At 39.8% G+C, this 22,727-nt stretch overlaps 1 protein-coding gene across 1 annotated transcript in view; it reads left to right on the top strand.

The window, feature by feature from the left end:
- SYTL5 (synaptotagmin like 5) overlaps nt 1–13,907 on the top strand; it is a 90,806-nt gene extending 76,899 nt beyond the window's left edge. Inside the window, exons 13-18 of the mRNA XM_075174283.1 lie at nt 555–657; nt 2,790–2,951; nt 6,632–6,740; nt 8,260–8,395; nt 10,974–11,182; nt 11,795–13,907. Of these exons, the coding sequence (XP_075030384.1) occupies nt 555–657; nt 2,790–2,951; nt 6,632–6,740; nt 8,260–8,395; nt 10,974–11,182; nt 11,795–11,937 (862 nt within the window). The 3' untranslated portion in view covers nt 11,938–13,907. The remainder of the gene's footprint in view (nt 1–554; nt 658–2,789; nt 2,952–6,631; nt 6,741–8,259; nt 8,396–10,973; nt 11,183–11,794) is intronic.
- The last annotated feature ends 8,820 nt before the right edge of the window (nt 13,908–22,727 follow it).

The raw sequence follows: 22,727 nt of genomic DNA, 5'->3' as shown, positions 1-22,727 counted from the left end.
AAAACTAAAGTATATGAGAGAGGAGTGATGTTTTGGAGGGAGGGAGGGATAGAGGTAACTTTGGTTTCACGCACCCATAGATTCACTTTGCAAGGACCACGTTTTCTGAGCTTCTCATTATAGTTTTCAGGATAATATGTAAATTCTTTCATCAGGAAGTAATAATTAGTGTCTCTAATCATGTGTAATCCTATCGTATGCAAGTATGAGGTTTTGCATTCTCTTGTATTTTCAGTGTATGTGTTTTCATATGTAACCAGTCAGTAATCGTATACTACAAAAGGCAAGGTACTAGGAAAGCTTTCTGCATTTCTGAGGATGAATAAATTAATTTAACTCTGCCTTTGTTATTCTGATCCTATCTGAATAACATTGCTATATTTGTAGATAAAGACCATACCTTTCCATGTTTCACATATTGTCTGTTACATGTGTACATTGTTTAGACTGCAAAAATTAATTTCCTTGTATGTGTTGCTGATGCAGCAATGTCAGGTCCTTGCTCAAACTGCTCATTTTTATTCCTTGCTAATAATTTACTACTTGATCTGCAGATATGTCAAAGCGTACCTTCTGCCTGATACGTCCCGCCAAAGTAAACGCAAGACCAAAATTAAAAGTAACAGCACCAATCCAGAGTTTAATGAAACGCTGAAGGTGAGAACACTGTCTCTCTCAGGCTGTGATGAATGTTCCACTTGTGCTCACAGGCGTTTTCTCTAAGTGTTCCAGTATGGGAATTAGAATTTGGAAGAGATGTCTCAAAAGAAATGTATTTAAGCAAAACCGTCTAGTAATCCTGTGAGTTGTAATTTCTGGCTTTCAGCATTGAGGAAGCATTTTTGTTTGGTTCTCCCCTTTATAGGTAAAACTTCTATTAGTTTCCATAGATCTCTTTCAAAACTGCTGATGTTCCTGTCTAACCTGAGCTCAGAGATGTTAAAAGCACCTTAACGATTTTGTAAGCGCTAAGTTAGCAACTGATGCTGACATAGAGCTAGATTAAAACTTCCCATCTAAGTGATTTTGAAGAGAAAATAACCTTTTGCAGTAAAATCTGAATTTCTCTGAAGACTTCAATTTATTTTTAAAGCAGAGCTAACTTTGATAAGAAAATGCCAGCAACGGCTTCACTACCTGCCTTCCTAAAAAAGCTGTGATGAAATTCATTTTCTGCTGCAAAAGGCAATGACAGATTACTTCCTTGAGAGCTGGTGGAGCAGAGCTCCCAGGCTCTTCCTTCCTTGCCTTTTACCCACGTCCACTACAGATGCTGAACTATTTTAGCTCCTCATGAGCTCCTTATTCACCTCCTTGGCTCTGTGGTGCAGGTGGGAATGGACCACAGGGCTCCTGGTGATTCCCCTTCCTTGTCGATTGACGAGAGTTATCCCAGCCGGCTGTCATGAGGCCAGAAACTCTTTTTAGTTTCTCCTGAAATTTTTCTTTTTTTTTAATTTCAGTGATGTTTTAAATAAGTTTCTTATAATAGAGGCCAATAGATGTTCCCTGGCCAGTATACTTGGTTTAACCTGGCTATAAAATCATTTTGCAGATTTACACACATTTGGTCTGGCCAGACTGCATGCCAAGGGAGAGTCTCTTGTATAGCCTCATTTTCAAATGGTTTATAGTAAAGTTAAGACTTGCCTGAACCGGGAAAAAACGGTGTCAGACTATTTAGCAAGGAACATAGCACTAAACATGTTTGCTAGTAATGGACTTGGTGACGATAGGACCTAGCAGCTTGCTAAAAACATGAATTGTAACAAAGAGGGCTTACTTGACTTGTGGGTAGGTAAGCAAGAGCTACAGCTGTTTGTCCCAACTGTTACTACTGTTACAAAAGAAAAATAATTAAATCTGTATCTTCCCTCTTTGACTTTTATTCCATTGTTGCTAAATATGACATCTCTCACAGTCGAACTGTTGGCGTCTAGGATTAAGCATTGTAGACATACCTCTACAGGAATAGCCTACTTGTGTGGCTCGCCAACTGACTTGACTGTCTCAGCTTTTGGAGAGTATGTGTCTGTGTCCAGACGTTGTTCTTGATGCAAAAAAGAAGACATCTGGGTCTCCTCAGCTAACACTAGGAGAAGGGTGAATTTCAGGGAATTAATGGGCCTTTTGCTAAAAGCAGAGTGTGCAGAGCTAGAATTCCAGATGTTTACAATTTTCTGTGTATTTGCTAGAATGTGATGCTTCTTCAGAGGATTTTTTTAATCGCTTTCAAAACCAACCATGGTTACTAAGACTGAGGTACTTGGTGAATACTTGCAGATGCAGTTTTACTTGTTTTCAGAATTATTTTTCATAAGTTACAAAGATACAATTCAAAAGGAGAACAGTATTTCTAGAAAGTAGTGTACAGCAGACTCTCTTTAGGGATGAAAGAACCAGTGAGGTTTCTTCTTACAAACTAAACTTTGACGTTGATCTGCTTCTTTTACATAAACTTATAAGGAATTAACAGGGTCATAGTTTTAAGCAATAATTTACTTTATAGTCATAAATACCCAGTAAATAATACAGATAAAACACAATCATGATAGTAACATTAATTACCATGGATGCATAGTGCAAAGAAAAGAGTTAGGTTTAACATAAACATTATGAGCTTTCTAGCTAGATCAATCTTGTTTGCAAGGAGAACAAATCTCTCTTTCATGCTTCATTTGTTAGCTGCTGTGGGCTTCGTGAAATTGAGCTACAGCTGTAAAAGGCTCCATGGAAACTATTATTTATGCTTATTCTGAGAGTTTCTTTTTCTCTTTTTCTGTTGGTAGTATGTCATCAGCCACACACAGCTAGAAACCAGGACCCTGCAGCTTTCTGTCTGGCACTATGACAGATTTGGACACAACAGCTTCCTTGGGGAGGTGGAAATTCCATTTGATTCCTGGAACTTCGAAAATCAGGGCGATGAGTGGTTTGCGCTCCAGCCCAAGGTAAGGGTTTCCAGGGACTGGTGAAAGTGTTGCGAAGCAAATTTAGCAAGGCTTAGTTATTTTTCCTTTGGAACGTATTTATAAAATGGTGACTTTATGAGTGTCTAATAAGGTAATAAAAATAATATCTTTGTTCTTTATTCAGTCAAAGCATACTGGTTTTGAAGTCTTCATGAAAACTTTACACATGATTGGCTACTTAAAAACAAACAAAAAAACCCCACCTTTTAAATAAACTAGAAGTTCATCTTGTAATAAACTGCAGTGGAGAAATGACCTAGTAAAGAAATTGATTATTTTTTAAAAATAGCACGGAAACCAAAGGACTTTTCTACCACTTCCCCCTACCCAACATTTAAGAGTTTATTAATGAAATAGATCTTTTTTGTTTCAGTTCAAAGTGCTTCACACTTTTCAGCTGTGACAAAATCACTTATTAATCTCCTATTCACCTTAAGTAGGAAGGTACAAGATAAGGCTTCTCAGCAGGTAAATCAATTGGTCTGTGAAACAGGACTTGCCTTGTACTTAGCTAAGGATAGGATGACTTCTGTCTCTAGGGCACCCCCTGCTTTGGCAAAGGTGTTTATTTTTGGAAGAGATTCAAAGAGCTATTGTAAGCTAGAGGATTAAAGGCTTCTGCCTTGCTTGCTCCTGCAGCAGCCAGAATCCCCAGAAATTCCAGTGGGTTAGATTGCCGTTTCAGAAAGTGTATTTTTCTTGCTGCAGAAAAATCCCACATTTTACTGCAAGTGATGTGGAGATAGACTCAGGTGGCTTGTTTGCTCTGTGTTCATTATTTTTAAGGAAATAGTGTTACGTTCGGGGTTTTAGGAAGGAGTGTTTGATTTGTGCCTTCCTGTCAGGTGGGAGATGGATCTGATTGCTGTATAATTAATTTCTAGGTATAGCCCTTTGAGGCTTACATCTAAACCGTCACAAATTTGTATTTTAGTAAATAATTTGCCAGAAGATACATCAGGAAACTGCTCTCTTTTTTGAACACTTACACCTCACACTTCATTAGTGGCAAGGAACACCATTCCCAGTTTCCTAGTTCAGCTTTGTTAATAAGGGTGACCACCAGCTCTTCCTTCATGGTCCAGACAAGGTGAGACCAGGAAGAGAAAGTGGCTAATGACGGCAAACATGTTTCAGTCAGCACTGTGTCCAGGCCAGGATTATACCATCCTCCCTACAAGCTTGCTTCATGTAAGTTACTTTTGTTGGGTCTGCTCTTGAAGTAGAAGAAATGTCTACTACATCTCTGTCATAGCTCTGGCTGGTGTCAGATGTTGCTCTTATTTAGTACCCACCAGTCTACAACAGTAAGATACACATCTAGTATTTGTTTTGCTTGCAGTTTGTATGCAATGTTGGTCTGAAATTGAGCTTCTTATCATGCAGTAGTCTCTTTGTCATCTCATTTCAATCTTTGGAGGTTTGTGTGTGTATGGGTGGTTTCTTTTAATCCTAACGGGGGAAAAAAAAAAAAAAGAGTCATGAAGCTCAGGAAAAAAGTAATGAGGCGCTAAACATTTCAGCTATTCCAGCTGGAAAGTGTTGTCTGATTATTTCCAAACCCATTAAAAGAATTTTTAAATGAGCTCTTTTTTACCAAAGAAAGCAAACACAGAATTGGTCTTGTCTGCCTCCTAAGTTGTTATAAATAATGTTTCTAAACTTAAAATGCTGCTAAGATTTTTGACCAGCAAAGATAAGATTTTTTTAAAAATATCAATTATTGAATTTTGAATTAAAAAAAAAATCCACAGGTTAATACACATGCAAATTACATGCTGTTCTCCCATATGATCTGCCTGATAGAGACAGGAAAGGCAGTGAAACATTTCCCGAGTTTTATTACAGCACTTTATGAATCATTTAGCTGCTTTAGTGAAAACGTTGGAGAATTTAAGACCTGTATCTTCTATGAGCATTGAATGTCTGTTTTCAAGAGGAGTGTGGTTAAATCAGAATAAGAAGAGAAAATAGTTCTGTGGTTAAAGAGGGGGCAGAGTCCAGAGCCATGTTATATGGAGGTTTGGGGGGGAGGTTAACAAATTGTTCCTGACGCAAGAACTTATACCATCACTTGTCCACCAGTAGAACAGAAAAAAATAATCCTTGCTCCCTTTATGGGAAACTTGATCCTAAACTTGCATAGTTTAGACCATAAGTGAGCTGCCTGACTGGCAAGATTTAGATGTTGTGCAAACTATTCCACAGCCATTTACTAAAAGTTTTCTTTTGTCCTCTGTTGTAGCAACTGGCATCAGACAGCGGTGGAGACAGGACCGTTTTTCTCAGAGTCAGTGCAGGAATGCCTGTGTTGCTGTAAAACTGTTTCAAAGTCTCAAAAGGGCCATGTTGTTATCACTAAAACTGCTTTGTGCCCTACCCCATCCTTGTGTACAGGCTTAGCCCCACTAAGCATAGTTAGTGCCTTAGCCTTCAGCCTATGATATGAGGGCAGTGCTGACTCTGTGCATGTCACCGTATGTATTTCTGGTGGGGTTTTTTTGGTTCTGTTTTCTCTTGATAATAGAATTTTGACTTTCCTGGGGAGTCAGGAAACAAGCTGAATGCATTTCAGGGAAATACTGTCACTGATTAGACGTTCGTCTATAAGCAGTTCTTTAAAGGCTTGGTGTGTGTGTGTCTCAACACTCGAGGGTCCTCTTTCTTTTTACACGTGCTTTCTCCCTGTTGAGAGATCCGGAAGATTTGTTGATTTGTACCCAAACCTAAGCACTGAAGCATATACAGGAATGTGAGCATCTGAGTTGTCTCACCTCCATTAGTGGAGATCACTGAGCAAGGTTAGCATATGCCTGAGGTTTTCATAGACCTGATCTCTAATGTAAATGTACAAGACTTCTTTTTTCAATGCACTTTATTTTTCTAGAAGTCAGTTTGAACTGGCATAACATGTTCTCTCTGTGTTGCATCTATTGTTTTTAAAATGTAGTTTCCAAATTCCTACAAGGCAAATGGAAGTTCAGCATATGTCAGTGAAGGCCTAATGTTCTTTTAACAAGGATGCTCTCAAGAGCACTGAATGCATTCTTTCTGGGCAAGAGTCAAACATTTATAAAACAAAACAAGGCAGAAACAGTAGCTGTGTAGAAAAGGAAAAGGACACTGGGAATAACAGTTTTCAAGAAGTTTTTCTATTTCAGAGCTGGACTCTGCTCTCTTCCCTCACCTTGGTTCCCCACACCTCCATTCCAAGAGTGACTCAGGAGTGACTCCTCTAAAGTACATGAAACCAATTACGGTTTAAAATCCTGATTGGGGGAAATAAGGGCTGAATGTCAGCTTAAATTAGCTGCAGTTTATACGTCCAGAAATAAGTTTGAGGGTTTTTTTCCTGTTTTTTTTTTCCTTCACTTATTCATGCTAGGTATCTCTCTCCTCTGTATGTTCACTGAACAGTGTCTAATGCCGCGTAGCTTTATTCTTCTGAGAGCTTGCATTCCCTAGCTCATAAAGTTTCCTAAATTGTGATTGCATTCAATCTGGAATGTCTAATTATCTGAAAGTGGGCTGGTATGTCTTGATATGTTTAAGAAGTGTTTCAAACATTATATTGGTACAACAAAATTAAAATCAAAAGAAGGTGAATGATTAACCTTAACTGGATTTCTGTTTTGTTTGTTTGTTTGTTTTCTTTTCAGGTGGAGGTTGTGACAGATGTTGGGCTTCAATATAAAGGAGAACTGACAGTTGTTTTACGTTACATTCCCCCAGACAGAAACCTAATGCTTCCTCTAGGGCAGTTTCAAGGTAAAGCAAACATTAATGGCAGCATATGATAACATCCCTCTGAGTATTAAAAATCCTCACCTAGGTTGAAATAAGGGTATTAGTGAAGATTGAAATCATACTAAAATATACTAGTTGTCTTTATCTGTGGAAGTTTTGAACCGTGAGTATGTTTCTCCTGCTCCATCCTCTTCTCTTACATTGAACTTAAGGAGACAGAAGGGAAGAGGAGTGTGCAGTCAAGTGTTAATGCGTGGCTGTGACCTAATTAAAATAAATCACACATTAGATAACATAATTGAGGACAGCCACATAGAAATAAATTGTCTGCATCATAGTCTATGGGTGTTTTGTTCAGCTAGTTATATACAGTGTATAGGTGATCAAAGCAATAGACTTCACTTAGTTCTTCATGCTTAATTACCCTTAAGCTTAGCTATCTTCTCATTTTCACTCATTTTTCACACTGCTTTACCTCTGCTCAGTTTTACTGTATTACTGCTGTAATTCGGTCCTGTAAAATATTATTTGAATTCTTCAGGGTAAACCATTATTTTCATCAACACGGAACAGGGGAAAATAGTTACTAACTCTTTGCATTGTAGCAGCATGAGGAACAGCAATTATCTGAAGTGAAAGCAATCATTGGGTAGCACCTGTGTACATGGATATACCAGACACAGGTATATCACTTAGTGACAGTATTGCTTATTAACATTAGGATTTAATAGATGTATTAGACATTTTTCTTTTTCCTTCTCTTTTTGACAGATTACGTTCCCGCTGCTAGCAGTAATGCCAAAGTTTTCTCTCTTAAATGCTAACGGTTGTCTGAGAAGTCCAGATATACACTATCTGAATTTTTTAAAATTAGTACCTTTTAACATCATTCCTGATCTTTTTTCCTGATGTTTTCAGCCTGAATCAGTGTGTACGATCCCTGCTGATAAGCCTTTTAGAATCCACAGCAGCAGCAAGTACACGTGTCCTCGTGCTGCTGTTCAAAAGCAATAGCGTGTCAAGTGAGCACCGTGTCCTTTGCCACGGTCTCCGAGGAGCACTGCATCCTTACACATGGAATACACGCGGTGCATTTCTGCATTGAATTGAAATTTCTGCATTTCAAGCTTTGCATTCAGACCTTGCTTGTGGTGTAGGGCTGCCTTAACATCAGTGGTAGAAGTGGATTCTGAAAAGAGGGTAGGACTTACAGGACATGCAGTTCTTTGTGTTTAGCATAGTAATCCACGAATACTTATATCTGGGCAGGACTCCAGATAGGGCACTCTGTTGTGTCCAGCAAAGACTAGCTAGTTACATGGTCAAGTTCTTTATCAAATATGGAGTGATTTTTCTGTCCCTGCCTTATTAGTTTCTCTACCCATAGAGAATCAGAATCTTCTCATAAGGAATACTTTAATTCCACTGCAGTAAGTGATTAAAAAAAAAATCTAGCCAAGACATTTACATTTCCAAATCAGTCTTGCAGTGTATATGTGATTTCTGACGATGATGTTGCAACTCTGTTCAACATGTATAGGAAAGAAGAGCTTTAAAAAAGGAAAAAAGGGAGACTCTCACATGCCATCTGGAGGTATATTAGAAGTCCTCATCAAAGAAGCAAAGAATTTAACAGCAGTGAAATCAGGAGGCACATCTGACACTTTCGTGAAAGGGTCTGTGTTTTTTTTCCTCCCCATTTTTTTTAACAGCTGCACTGAATCATATTTTGGCTGACCCAATTTGTTTCAATATATCGGTATATATGTGTATGGAGTGTCAGTCCTGAAAAGCAACTGGAATCTCGAAATGTTGTGCTGAAGAGAACGATGCTGTGGAATAAGGGCAGAGAGGTACGAGTTGTCCCAATGGTTAAATACAATCGTATTTAAATACCACTCAGTCAAGTGGTACAGACCCATTCATACAGAAGTATCTAGTGTGCTGATGTGCGCACTGTTATGGAGTATAACGTTTGGTAAAAGAAAATACTTCCATTGAGTTGGCAGAGAGAGGTAGGTGAATATTCATCACTCCTGGAGGCAAGAAGTTGTAAATTAGGGCTCTCGCACTGGAGATGATACCTGATCGGATGGTGACATTTACGTTTTCAGGAAATTGAAACAATACATATTTTTTACTAGGAGGAATAACCAGACCACATCCTGAATAAGAAACTTGTTTTCATGAAGATACAAGTCTGTTTGGATTTCTTGTAAAACTGCAAATAGCACCTATAAAAGCTGGCATGTTCCATCAAGCTGAGGTTCTTTCTAATGGATGTCACCTGAAACACGCAGAAAAAGAAAATTCATTATCTGTGTGAGGAAATTCTCTTTTGATTCAAGCAAATATGCTAAATGAGAAAAGATTTTTCTCTCTTATACTATAAATTGGGTTTTTTTTCTAGTGCTTAACTGGGAAAACTCTTTGGCATGTAGTACAGTGTCAAGGAGCACATTTAAACCCTGAGGGTCCTAGGAAGTCTATCACTGACTTCAGACGTAGTGTCTTAACTCTAATTGTGTCTCGTTGTTAACATTTAATATTCTTTGACAGAAGACGTTTAAAAATTCTGCTCTGATGGCTTTCAGGCTGGATTTTAAAGATGCATCATTCTGAAAAATTTAAGGTCTCTGTCACTTGTATGCCTGTATGCATGTGCGTACATAAAGATATATATATAGTATGACATATATGCATCTTTTTATTAGATAAGCAGCATTTTGTGTTGGACAGTCAAAATCCAAACTATATAGAAAATGCTATATATAGGCTATACTTGTGCTTGAATAAAATGAACATAATCCTGCATGCCTCATTATATTGGATTTTTTATAAATGTAAGTTATGCATTTGAAATGTTACATTTAGGAAATAATGGATAGCTTAAAACATTTTTCTTTGCCAGTTTTTGCTCTTAATGCTAGCTTTCAGAATTGCTGATTTTTAGATACGCTGTAGTTAATGAGTAACAGTTTGAGTGCTGTTACTAAATGGTGACCATCCTGCCTTTAATTCCCTGGTGGAGCTGAGAATTTATCTTGATCTGGTAGTGTGCTTCAAGCTACCACTAAGCTCATACACTTCATATAGAAGTTTGAGCTATCCTTTCTAGGTACTTGTTCTCCCATGCCATCTCTCTTTGCCTGGTATATGTGAAGGCATTTTCTTCTACTGAAAATAGACTGACTGATCCCACTACCGCTTGTTCCCACCTGGAACTTGCAACAGACTTCAGGAAGAAAATGGTGTCAAAGCCTTTTTACATGAGCAGTAACAATGTGTGGCCGACAATTCTCTGGACTATCTTTAGTTAGTGGTGTTTGCTGTTGCTGACATAGATTATTCAGTACAGTGGAACAGGAGTCTGTTTTCCTTGGACTATTGGTCTGCCACATGTCATGGCCAATTGTATAATCAAGTTGCCAGAACAAGTTGAGGTGCTGCAGCAGTCTGATCTGCACTGTTAGCTTGAGACTAGCGTGAGATAATTTGACATTGCTTAGCCCACTATTTGTCCCCCTGCAGTAAACGAGCTCATATTTGTTGTCAAGAAAAACCTGCACAGGAGTCCTGATCAAGGTCTAGTGTTTTGTTTGTATGTGTGACCCTTTAGCATCTATATGCAACCACACAGTTATTCCATTAACGTTGTTGAAGGAGGTGAAGGTACAGACTATGAAAATTTGTACAGACCTCTGATTTTCAGCTAGAGTATTAAGTTCTTTTAGTTTCACTAAAGGAATTCTCCACTAGAAGTAAAATGTTGAAAGAGTTGTCGGACTTCACAGCATTAGTGTTTCTGCACTCAGTAGGGTGTTAGGCAATTCAAAGTACTGGTGCTAACCTGCTGAAGTTCCTTCCTTATCAATCATTTCTGTTTCTTCTGGAGGACCTTCTGTCCTGCTTTTAGAGGAAGACTGGACTGGGCAGTTCCAGAGGCGCCTTCTAGCCAACATTTTTATGATCCTGTCTATATTTAGTCTCACTGAAATAAAAAGTTTGTGGTTAAGACCCAAGACATGGGGCGAGGAGACTTAATTTCAGTTTTTGCTGGTGATAACTGACACTGTAGCTATAAGAACAAATGGAGCACAAATGCTAAATATGCACTTCAGGTATATGCTTAATTTAATAACAGTGGAGAATAGAGTCCTGATCTCATTTGAGTCTTATATGATTGTAATTCTTTGTGACTATTAATGTGACATCCTGTCTACATATTCAATTTTCCTTTTTTATATCTCCCAGATACCTTCTCCCAGATGACAGCAAAGCTACAAAACACAAAACTCCCATAATAAAAAAGAGTGTGAACCCCCAGTGGAATCATACCTTTGCTTTCAGTGGCTTGAATTCAAGGGATATACGTAACGTCTGCCTAGAACTGACTGTGTGGGACAAGGAGTCGCTCTCCAGTAATATTTTTCTGGGAGGTGTCCGTTTGAGCACTGGAAATGGTAAAGTCCCACCTGACTGGTGATTGCGTTTCTTATTCTGCTTTCCTTCTTCCCCACCCCACGTGATTCATGTATATGAAGGACAGAAATGTTAGTGAATGTATGGAAAGTATATGGGAACTTGGGGAAATTGAAAAGGGAGAGAAGGCAACAGGTAATCTGTAGATTATTTAGTTCTTTCCTTCATTGAGTGAGACACAAATATTTGGTGCCCAGCTGTACTTCTTGCACAGTCTAGAAGAACTGGGAATACCTTGGAAGTGTTTCTTAGCATCCCAGTGAGAAGGAGGAGACTACTTTTGTCCAGCAGCAGCCTTTCTGCTGACAGTGGTGTGATCTGGAAGAATTGTTAGTCCCTTCCTCCTCTATTAGGAGAAAGTTGCTTGTGGTGCAGAGTGGGAGGGTTTACGTGCCTCTGCCCACATGCCACATAGGAGTGTAATGACAAACTGGTGCTCTCCAGGAGCTACCTGTTTTCAGTATAACTCCCTGTACAGGTGGCAGTGTAAATTGCTTGTCATCTTTCTTATACGCTGTTGGACAAAATGAGCGAGGATATTAAGTAACTGCTTACTAATATGCCAAAATGCCTCATGTTTTTGTAACTGCCAGGTGTAAGTAATGGCAAGGAGGTTGACTGGATGGACTCTCAAGGGGAAGAGCAGCACCTCTGGCAGAAGATGATTGACAATCCTGGAGCTCCTGTGGAGGGGATATTAATGCTGCGATCCAGCATGGGAAAACGCAGACTCTGAAAGACATTAACTACTGAGGAGTACCACAGGTACTCCTGACTTCAGTGGTGTTCAAGCTCTTGTCACTTTGCCCGTTTGAAAGTGGGGAAGTGTTGTGCTCTTTGCCTTGGACGTTAAGGCTCCGAGTGAGATTTTAATGCATTCTGCACTTTTATGCGCACGTTTTTAACCCAGGCTTCTTGTATGGATTATGTTTCTCCCGAAGCCCGTGAGAATTTGACCTTGTACAGAGATCGGACTGGCTTTTTCTGTCCCTTCGGGTGACTGGTGCGCAGCTGATGAACACCTCTGCCTGTGGGGGGCACGGAGTGAGAAAATTCTCTAGTTAGTCATTTAGTAAGTAATGCCTGGTTTACCTATCTCCTTCTGGGTCAAAGATGGCCTAGAAGACAGCAGTGGTACAGTACGAGCAGATTCAGAGTGAGTCTGTGCTTTGGTATTTGAAAGATAAGAAGCCATAATGTTATGAAGGATAACAAACAACGTTTCCTTATCATGTTTGCTCGCTGGGCTGCGCAGTGTGCAGGGCGGCAGGCTCGGGACCAAGCAGCCCACCAAGGCAGGCCAATGCACTGTGTTGCACACTAGAAATAGGCAGCAGGTGAGCTGGCGTACAGCTGGTGTTCTGGCATTCTCTGGGTTATTTTAATGCACTGTATAAAAGGCAGACTTGTTTCAAAGTAATCAAAGAGCCTCTAATGAAAATAAATCGTAACAAATCCCCAAACAGTTTCCAGAACTACATGGTATTACTGTGTTTCTCATTCAGTTGACAGCTCTAGCCAAGATCTTCTGGTGTCCTTGAAAGGAGGGAATATGTTCACGTGCCTGTCTCCATCTGATGAGTTGCTGAGATGAGACATGTGCTGGGTTTGGACATAGTTAGCTAAGACCTTGATTCAACGGGCTGTGTAGTAATTAAAGCACATGTAGTCATTAAAGCACATGCCAGAATGATTTGCACAACTGTGGAACTTTCTCTGAATGGGCTGGGATCTCATTGAAGCATGCCCATGCGCGTTAATTATTTACCAGAGTAGGACTTTTTTCTCCTGAATATCCCCCTGTGAGTTAACAGTGGATTTAACGATAAGAGTGGGTTTTGGCCAATTCAATCATTAATCTTTTTAACCGTGACAATTGTTCAACAGTAATTTTGCCATTTGGTTTCCTGAAGTGATTTTACACCTACTTAGATCCCCCATCCTTTGGAGACTTACACAGGTCGTATGTGAAGAGCATGCTGTTTTGAATAGTTGCTGTGGGCTACTCCTACCATAATGAGATAGGATTATAATCTTTTTTCAAGGACAGCACATGTCTGCTTGCAAGATTGGATAATAATATAATTGCATGGCATGTGATTGCTCAGGGTATAACAAAAAGGAAGATCAGTAAACTGAGTGAACAACATTTCTTCTGAATTTTCCAGAATTAGAACACAGCTTCATATTTGAACTGATAAATTCATCTATAGCTATTCTTACCTTTTTTATTTTTTTCCCCAAATGTTTTATTTTTAGAAGCAATGTAGTATTAGTACTAAGGAAACAAATTGAAATATATGGAAACATAATCTTTACATAAGCTACTGGAAAAAACCCTAACTTTCAAAGAATGTATCATTCCCTTTAGATCAAAACACCAGTATTCAAAGATTTCTGTGAAGAATAAAGACCATAAAATCTAACTTGTTTGAGAGATGCAAATGTTGTTCTTCACAATCCAGAAATTCCAAGAAATCTAGATTGAACAACAGAATATGAACTGATAGCTAAGTAACTACAGCTGGAAATTTTGACATCTGTAGCTGTCCTACTGTACAATTATGTACATGTATTTGGAGCTGAATCCAAACCCTTAACATTTAATATCCTTTTTTTTTTTTAAGATATTTTATACTGGTTTTGGTTTGAGTGGCTTGAAACTGCAGGGAAGTTTACAAGCAGTCTTTTAAAATCCTAATATTATTAGATAAAAAAAAAATTATTTTTGTTAAAAATAGTATCTTAATTTTAATATGACAATTTGTTTCATTATGAATATTTTCTATTAAAATTCTGATATGACTTTAAAAAGTCATTGGAGGTACTGCTTGGTCAGTTTGAGACCCACAATTTTCAAAAATTACCAAGTCATCTTTGAAAAGAAAATTCCCTTAGAGAATCTCAGTTTGGGAACTAAAAATGAGTAGTTGCTCAAGAAAACTCGCTTCATTTTCCTTCTTTATCTATTCTTCATTTTCTTCTGAAGTCCTGCTCAAATTGGGCAGTGAAGCAAGTCTAGTCTAGCTGGCTTTTCATTTTCTGCTGCAGATGCTGTGAGCTGATAAATTAGAGCACAAATACCAAGCACATACATTTTATGACCTTTTTCGTATCATGATTCTTTAAGTATTAGGTTTTGGGGTTTTTTTGTATCAGCATTCCCCAAAGTGAAACCAAACCTAACTTTTGGCACCTAAACTACCTCTCTCTTTAACAGAATTGGTCTGAGTTGTCTTGGTTGTACTGCAAACCTACATTTATTTTGGGTATAATAATATATTGAGATGAAGGCACAAGCTTGATTTTTCACTTGCTGGAAGTTGACTCAAAAAGATAAAGCTTGTTAAATCTAAAGAAAATGATTCTTCAGGGTAAAATTCCAGCTAGAGTTGTAGAGGAATACTGGGCAGTGGAATGGTTTGGTTTTGTTCCATTTTGATGGTGAAAATGGGAAAAATAGTAAGAACACAAAAAATCCTCCAAGTTGGACCCCAAAATGGACACGTTTTTCTCTTGCCAAATTGAAAACCTTAAAATAATTTTGAACTGAACTAAACCTTTTACTTTTACATGGAGTATAAGAGTTTGTCTAATTTTTGAATGGTATTTTCTAATCTTCTAAGCATGAACATTTTAGCTAAATCAAGTCTTGCTTTGAAAGGAAAAATCTGTGCTTTATTACTTCAGCTTCTGCCCATTTTGGCCTTATGGTAGGGTTTGTGATGAATGGACTCATCTGGGAAGCGTCACCCAGCTCATGCACAGGCATTAAGTTCTGCCTTTTCCTTCCAAAGGGCCAAAATTTCACTCTAAGCCTGCACCTGAAATTATAGACCGGGCTATCAATAGACTGTAGGTGTCAACTGCAGTTCAGCATATGAAAGGAACAATTTCACCTGGGAAGTAATTTCAGCCAAGGCGGTGGTGTTTGCCATTGATGGGATTTGGAGTAGTACAGTGAAATTACCCCCTAGGTTAGCAGTAACAATTCTGTATTATGGTAGCATATAATAGGTATCACACTCTGCCTCAAATGAGCCTCAGAGAGATGATGAGCATCATATAAACACTAGAGCAATTTGGAAAGCTTTGCTGTTCTGTGATGTTATCAGCGCATTTGTAGCAAGCATTTGATTTGTGGAAAATGTCACATTTAATTATATCTCTCATACCTTTGGTCTCTTCCTTTACGAAAATGATTTATGGTTTGGAAAAAGCACAAGATGATTAACTGCAGATGTGATTTCTTGTTTCCCAGATATTTGAATTAATTGCCTATAATTGTGTGTCATCACGTACTGTGTGTTACCAGGCTGAACAAAAAGACAGAAAGCCAGGAATTGGACTAAAGCCTTCCTTTAGTATGTATGTTTATGGTATTGAAGGTGCATGAATGGTTTATTCAAGGCTAATTTTTAGGAGAAAATAGCCACAATTTTAACATTGATTCATAAACTCCTGCCCTGAGTAAATAGACATGGCAGAGCTGATGTTTCTAAAGTATTTTTCCACACAGACTTGAACAACTGAAGATGCATCAGTGGGGGAGAAACCTTCTCTACAGGGGTTTTTGAAAATGTGTTGCACTGCACAATGCATTTTACTCTGATACGTATTTTTCTAGCAAGGTTACTACAGGGCTTTCTTCACTATCTTTTCCTCCTTGTGATTAGATTTTGAGGGTTTGACCCATCAAAGAAGAATAAAAGTGCAACTTTCACTGCAAAAGTCAAATGGGGCCAGGAAATACATGTTTAGACAGTGTGGTTACTGCCAGTATCCATCAAAAAGAGCTGATGCTGAGGGCTCTTCAAGCCCTGCCATCAGAGTTTGGTATCAAGACCTGTTCTCTAGAAGTTTCTCTGCTCAGTTTATCATTTATATGGGGACTTTAGGCTTCTAAATGTTGATGCTCTTGCTTGCATGCTTAGATGCCAAAAGCAGGCTAAAATAGGTTTGAAATGGCCTCCCCATCTCCTCCACCTCCACCATGTTACGTTTGAGCGAGGGTGGGAGGAAAGCTGCAAAGACTCTGAGGGACACTGTTGGCATCTCCCTGTGCTAATCCAATTCAAATTGCCTTCCTTGAATGCCTTTTAGATGCCACATTTTGATCTTTCTTTCCCAGCTGGATGCTTTAGCAGATGATTTAAGAGAGAAGGCATCGGGATAGTGAGTGTGTTTTGATCATGGCGCATTAGACTGGAAGCTTATTCTTCTGTGCCTCTTCCAATGCAGATTATGCTAAGATAGCATGAAAGAAGCATTTTTATGTATTTTTTTTTATTTTTCTTTTCCTCCCTGGTTAGGCCCTGCCAAGTGCAATTATTCTAAGTTGTATTCTGCAAAATATCAACTAAACCATAACAGCAGAGCAGCCATCGAGGATCCACTGGTACTAATTCATAAGGAGAGGTAACAGGAGGGTTGCATTTAGACTGGCATAATTTTGGCTTCTTGAGGGGTAGGCACATTGCCCAGCTTCAGGCATGTAAAGTTTGCGGTTTGCTCTGTATGTAGTAGAGTCAATGAAGAGAAAGGCTGCTTGGATCTCCTATACCTCCGAAAAAGAGCTGAGAGTCCTATTTCCACAGCTGTCTGGTTTGTGGATTCACACAAGATAGTAAGGGTTGTACCTGAATCTTTGCAAGGGTCTCTCTTCCCTTCATCCCTCCCTTTGGTTCAGCAACTCTCACCAGAACGTTCTACCTGAACGTTAATCTCCAGTATCGGGGAGGAGGCAGCATGCAGCAGTTAAGTGATAACCCCACTTATTTTCAACCATACGAGGTAAAAACTGAAATTTTACTTCCCTAACATACAGTATTGATTTTCAGCACTTTGCAACAACGACAGAAATAACCATCTCCTGAGAGCTGGTCCATGCACATTGTAAACTCTTTTTTTTTCTTTTTTTAAATAGTTTTTAAAAAATGATTATTATTTATTTCTTTTTCCACACAATGTTAACATTTGAGAACCCTAGAGAAATGGTGGTAGAATGTGTGACGCATTCCAAAATAGGATGCAGACTTTTATTTGTAGTGATGTCTTTTACCATAACTCAGCAGGAGATCCTGAAAAGCACGCTAGCAGAACCTTACCACTGTGTCCCATGAATTTTCTGCCTGGTGATTTCATGTTTGCAAATGCTGTTTGATAAGTGGTAATAAGACAGTGTTAATTATACTGTGTATATTGACACTGGAAAGTACATCTCAACTTGCTTTTTTAGGTGTTTTATAGGTTGTTTTGAAACTCACCCTTGCTGCATCTTGGCCCTTTATTTAGATTAGTTATTTTAACAGTTCTGCTTTGTGGCAATAACATCTATATGGCTGTGTGCTACTGCTCCTGAGAGCTTGGTGTATATTTTTGAGTGTAGTTCTAATTGTTGAGGTTTGCCTAAAGCCAAGTGTGGTCGTTTGTTGCAGCAATTAGAGAATGTCACGTATCCCTCATTCTGCCTTTGTTCTGCTTAAAATCTGTTGCTAGCTATTTGTTTAATTATTCTGCTGGATGTGAACAGTAGTAGAAGTAAATGGCACTGCAATATGTTAAGTTCTGCCCAAATTTAGACAAAACAAAATGTTTCCTGCCTAGAACATTTTTGTACTGTGCACTGTACGTTCAGTTTTGTGGACAAAGATGGCTGGTAATACATTTGCAGCTGTTGTCAAGATTACTGTTCTATCTTTTAAAATTAAAATAGTGAAACATGTTGCTGTGTCCTTGTCTGTCCTAAAATGCATTACATCAAACTTATAAGCATGTCCTTCAGGAACATCCCATAATTATCTCATTGAGATAAAGACATTACTTCACTTATATGTAATGAATAACGCAAGAGGCCTAGCATATCTTCAAAGGTGGGACTCCACTGACAGTGTCTCTCTCTCTGCTTTTTTGTTTGTCTTAATTTCTACACTTTGTTTTAAGCTATTTTTTATTTTATAAGCATTAAACCTGTTTTCTTTTTAACATGCAATTCTAAGAATAAGGAAAATGCAGTGTTCTCTTCCCCCTTGCTAGAGAATTATTTTACATATGCATTAACCCTGCATGTTCAGCAGGTCCTCCCCTCCGTTGCCGAATCTCCTACCTCTTCCCTAGCTCAAGGTCCTGCCCACCTGAAAATCGAGGTATGTTCAAAATGCAGCTTTTCTGTCATTACTTGTCCTGATTTTTATTTTTTTTTAAGAGAAAACAAAAAATATTTGATTAGTCTAATTTATACTTTCAGTTGAGTCGTGTTCACTCCAACTTACCTCTCAGAGCTGAGGGCTCGCTTCCATCTTCTCTTGGTTCTCCAGTTCTCCAGGTTTTTGTATCTTGCTGTCCCTTCCCGACTGTCTGAGACAAACTAGGAAGGCAAATAATGCTCCTGGGCTCTGGGCCTGTGCTTGCCCCTGCTCGCTTTGCAGTAGTCCAAAAGTCTGGCTCAGTGTGTTGGGTTCCGGCACCCAGGTCAAGGGGAGACCCCCTCAGCGGGGTCCACTGGTCTCTTGGCGTGATTTGGGCACAAGCAGCTGGCTCCTTTGCCCTCACACCACTCCTGTCTAGCTTGTCCCCGTGCTGGTTCTGGCCTTTATGGGAGTGGGAGGTCAAACACCCGTAAACTGGAAGGCAGCTGCAGGTGGGGAAGAGCCCTCCTGCCATTCCTCTGCTCCTTGTACCTTTGCTTGGGGACTGTACTTGAGAATTTGCTCGGGGGTCTGGAAGACACCTCTGCAACCCCTGTACAACTGAACTGCAGTCTCTCCTCCCCTTCTCTCTGAGGTGGTAGATTTCACAAGTTCTCCTTGTGAATTTGACGTATGGGCCAACCTCGTTACTGAAATTCAGGTCATGGTTACTTTCTGGGTGCATGGGTGTCAATGGGAGATAGGGTGGTAACTAGATACGCACTAGCACGTTCTGCACAGACACTGCTTTCCCATCTGTTTCCCTTGCATTTTACAGAGCATGCAGCAGATGGATCACTGCTTGGAAGAGGCCAGAGAAATGCATGTGCTTTCCACAGCTGCCAGCGTCCTCACTGGCTCCTCTAGCCCAGGCAGCCTTGCTGCTCTCTGCCTTCCACTGTCCGCTAATGCTTTCCCGCTCTTCCCTTCACCGAGCTGCCATAAAACGTCCTTCAGCCACGGACGGGGAGAGAGAAATGTGCAGCAGCTACCCGGCCGAGAGGAGCTGTGCCGTCTCCCGATGGTGTGAAGCACTCGCTCCCTTTTCCCTCTCTGTGGATGTACAGCACTAACAGAGGCTGAGGTGAGTGGCTGGAAGTGATCTAGTGCTGAGGTTGCACAGCCTAAGCTCCGTTATTTCACCACCTCAATTTAAAAAGCGGGTTGCGATTGTAAGGGTATTTAAATGTACTTCAGGTTAGTTTTTAGCCTCTGCGTTTTCATTAATTATGTTAGGCAGTCTGACTCATGCTCTTACGGAAGTACTGAGCTGTAACGAAGCTGCATGTTGTGGTCATTTAGTGCAGAGCTGTAAGGGTCATTGGCGTTTTCATTAAAACATAACGCTTTCTGTCCCAGAGGGGATGGTTTGAACTTCAAGAATAGGGATGTGCAACTTTTAAATTTTCTCTCTCCTCTGCAGGTGTAGAGGAGGTGCGTGATGGCAGGGGTTGTTCTTATCAAATTAGGTGGATTCTTGGGTAGGATCTGGGGAAAATCAGGCCATTTACAAAATTGTTTTGTGCTCATGAGAAATTGCTGCCTCCCACAATTTATCCCAGTAGTTTTGTTTGCAAAAGATGTTGCGTGACAGAAACATGAATTCTTTTCTGGTCTAAAAATGATTGAAGTCTCTTCGTTCATATTCAAAATTGAAAAGTATCTCCAGACTGATGTAAGAACCTCCAGCCCGTGGCTGATTCCACACACTGTGATCTGTCACATCTCCTGCAATGAATAGCCTGGAAGTGGGAGTGGAAAGGGCAAGACTTATGACAGGTCTTGCTTCTTGGAAAGAGCCTTTAATCCTCCCAACTAAAATTCATGTTTTAAACGGGATTTGCATTTTGACAGCAGTGGTAGGATTAGCTATGACAAGAAGAACCATGTTGGTAGTACAACAAAGACTCCAGCCTGTATGATTTTGAGGGAGCTGAATTTTCTGTTAAACGTTTTTTTTTTTAAAAAAAAAAAACTGCACTAGTGTAGATACTGCACCTTGTTTACGCAGTGTTACTTTTCTGGGACCAGAAGTCTACAGGATGAATTATTGGAATATATTTGAATATTTGGCATTTATTTGAATATATAAATGCTGGGCTAAAGCCAGAAAAATACTAAGTCCTTTGTTCAAACACTCCTTTCCCAAAAGGCCAATCTGCCACATCCCTGCATACCATACATGCAGGCTGATTTGACTCCAAACCAGAGATGGCACATGATGTTTTTCACTGTTCTGTTTCTCCCCACAAAAATGTACAACAGAAAATGCCAGAAACCTTATATTACTAATCAAGAACAGCTTTTCTTAATCACAAGATTTTAATAGATGGTCTGTGTAGGACTCTAGTAATCCAATCACTCAGGCACTCTCCTCCACTTAATTCAATTTCCTGTAACAGCCTAGTGATTGCAATCACTTTCCTGATTGTAGCAATCGTAAAGCCCCACTCCTGTTCACCCAGTCATGAAAAATGACTGGATGCACTGATTCTGTACCTAAATCAAAATGGAGCAGCAGCATATTGGAATTGCAGCAATGCAGTAGAAAAATCAGACCCATTAGATTTTTTTTTTTTTTTAATTTTAAATCATTGGAAATCGGTTGATGTGTCTTTTCAATGAGGAAAGTGAGGGGAAAAAAAACCTGTCCGCTCGTGCATTCATGCTATAAGCATATGCATGCTGAAGAACCTGAGCCAGAGAACTGTGGCCACAGCAGTATGTGTATGGATGCGTCCTCAGGCTGTCTCTGTTCAAAGTGCGACACTTCAGGCATGAAGCGATTTGGTGTGCCCGGCCATGTCTACTTTTCTCAACCACTGGTGTTAGGCAGCAGAGGAAGGGCAACTTGTGGCACAGCTGTGTCCATCAGCTGGCTCTTACCCTCCTTGCTCCTTTATAGTGGGTCTAGGACTTAATTTCTTTTTGGTTTCGTCAGGTCTGGAACAGAAATGCTCTTTCTGTGATTATTGTCACCAATCCTGTCCTTGCGTCTTGTTCCTAACGGCAGCACTCGGAAAATTCAGTCAGGGCTTCCTTGTCCTCTGGTTGCTCATCCTTGCAAACCTGGCACCACCACCTGCAGAGTTCAGGGTGTATCTGGATCTTCTTTGCCTTTGGCATCAGCACTGCAGGGAGTCATCACGGGGGCTGTGCCATGCTTTCACACCTACTCTTGGGTGTTCAGCAACAATCTCCCAACACTCTGGGAAGCAGACCATCCTGTTCAGAAGACAGGGCCTACCACCACCCACCCCTCCTTGGTGCTGTCGAGCTTCAGTCCACAAATTAGCTTTTGCTAGCTAGGGTCAGGGCTGACTTCCCTCTCTTCACATTCATTCCCTCATTAATTCACACTTCCAGGAGCAACCTTTTTAAAAGAGATTTTCTAATTTCAGAGGGTGTTCTCTTAAGGATTGCTTTAAAGATGCTGATAAACTGTTCCTCTGCTGACACCGGTGTAAAATTAACCAATCTACCTTACGGTCAAAGACAAACAAGCGGCTGTGCTTGAGAAAAGGCAGCTGTGCTCTTGAGTGGCAAGAATGAACAGCACAGACACTGGAGTGCTGCTTTTCAGGCATGTCAAATTATGCATCATATCCTGTAAACAGGTATCCAAAGCTGTAACTCACAATTTTCACTCCTTTGATGCTTATGTTCTTCATGCATGATGTATATTCTTTGCAGTGGATTGGCAAGACTGTGGGCTATAACAGAACAGTAGAAAACTCCTTCCTTTTTTGATTGCCTCCTAACACTTTTTATTAAGCAGGGAACTTTTTTGTTAATTTGTAAGTGATGACTTGCAAACAAATATTTTCACAGATCTGGAAATGACAAATCCTTGATGAAGTTTCCCTGGGGGAAAGGTTTTCCTGCCATCAAATCAACAGCCTGGTCTGCCTCCAAGATGAGGAGGGGAAAGAAATCTGCTACTCCGAGTCCATTGGACATGAAAAGCCAGAAGCAGAAGCATACCAGGTACGAGCATATTTTCCTATGCAGTATGTCGCCTTTAGTAATTACTGCCCATGTTCTACACTGCTCACTGTTCCTTTATTGTATTCCTTCTGGCAATGACTTCCATACTCCTGCTATCACCTATTTTGTCCTCGCTGCTGCTGAAAACAGGTACTTGCATTGCCTTCGGCTTATGCTTTGTGTCTGTGATTGACCATATTATTAGTGGAACTGAAAGACACCACTGGGTTGCTTGTACATTTTCAATCTGAGGCTAATGTCTCTGTTATAATGGTTTGCAGAGAGGTATTTTGATCCAACTTTTGAATTAATTGATCAACTTTTACCTCCAAGAGGAATTTTAGACAACTAT

This window comes from Calonectris borealis, chromosome 1, assembly GCF_964195595.1.
Source record: "Calonectris borealis chromosome 1, bCalBor7.hap1.2, whole genome shotgun sequence".
In the NCBI taxonomy this organism is placed as follows: Eukaryota; Metazoa; Chordata; class Aves; order Procellariiformes; family Procellariidae; genus Calonectris; species Calonectris borealis.
The sequence above is the reverse complement of the archived record's forward strand: the minus strand, read 5'-3'. Positions and strand labels throughout refer to the sequence as shown.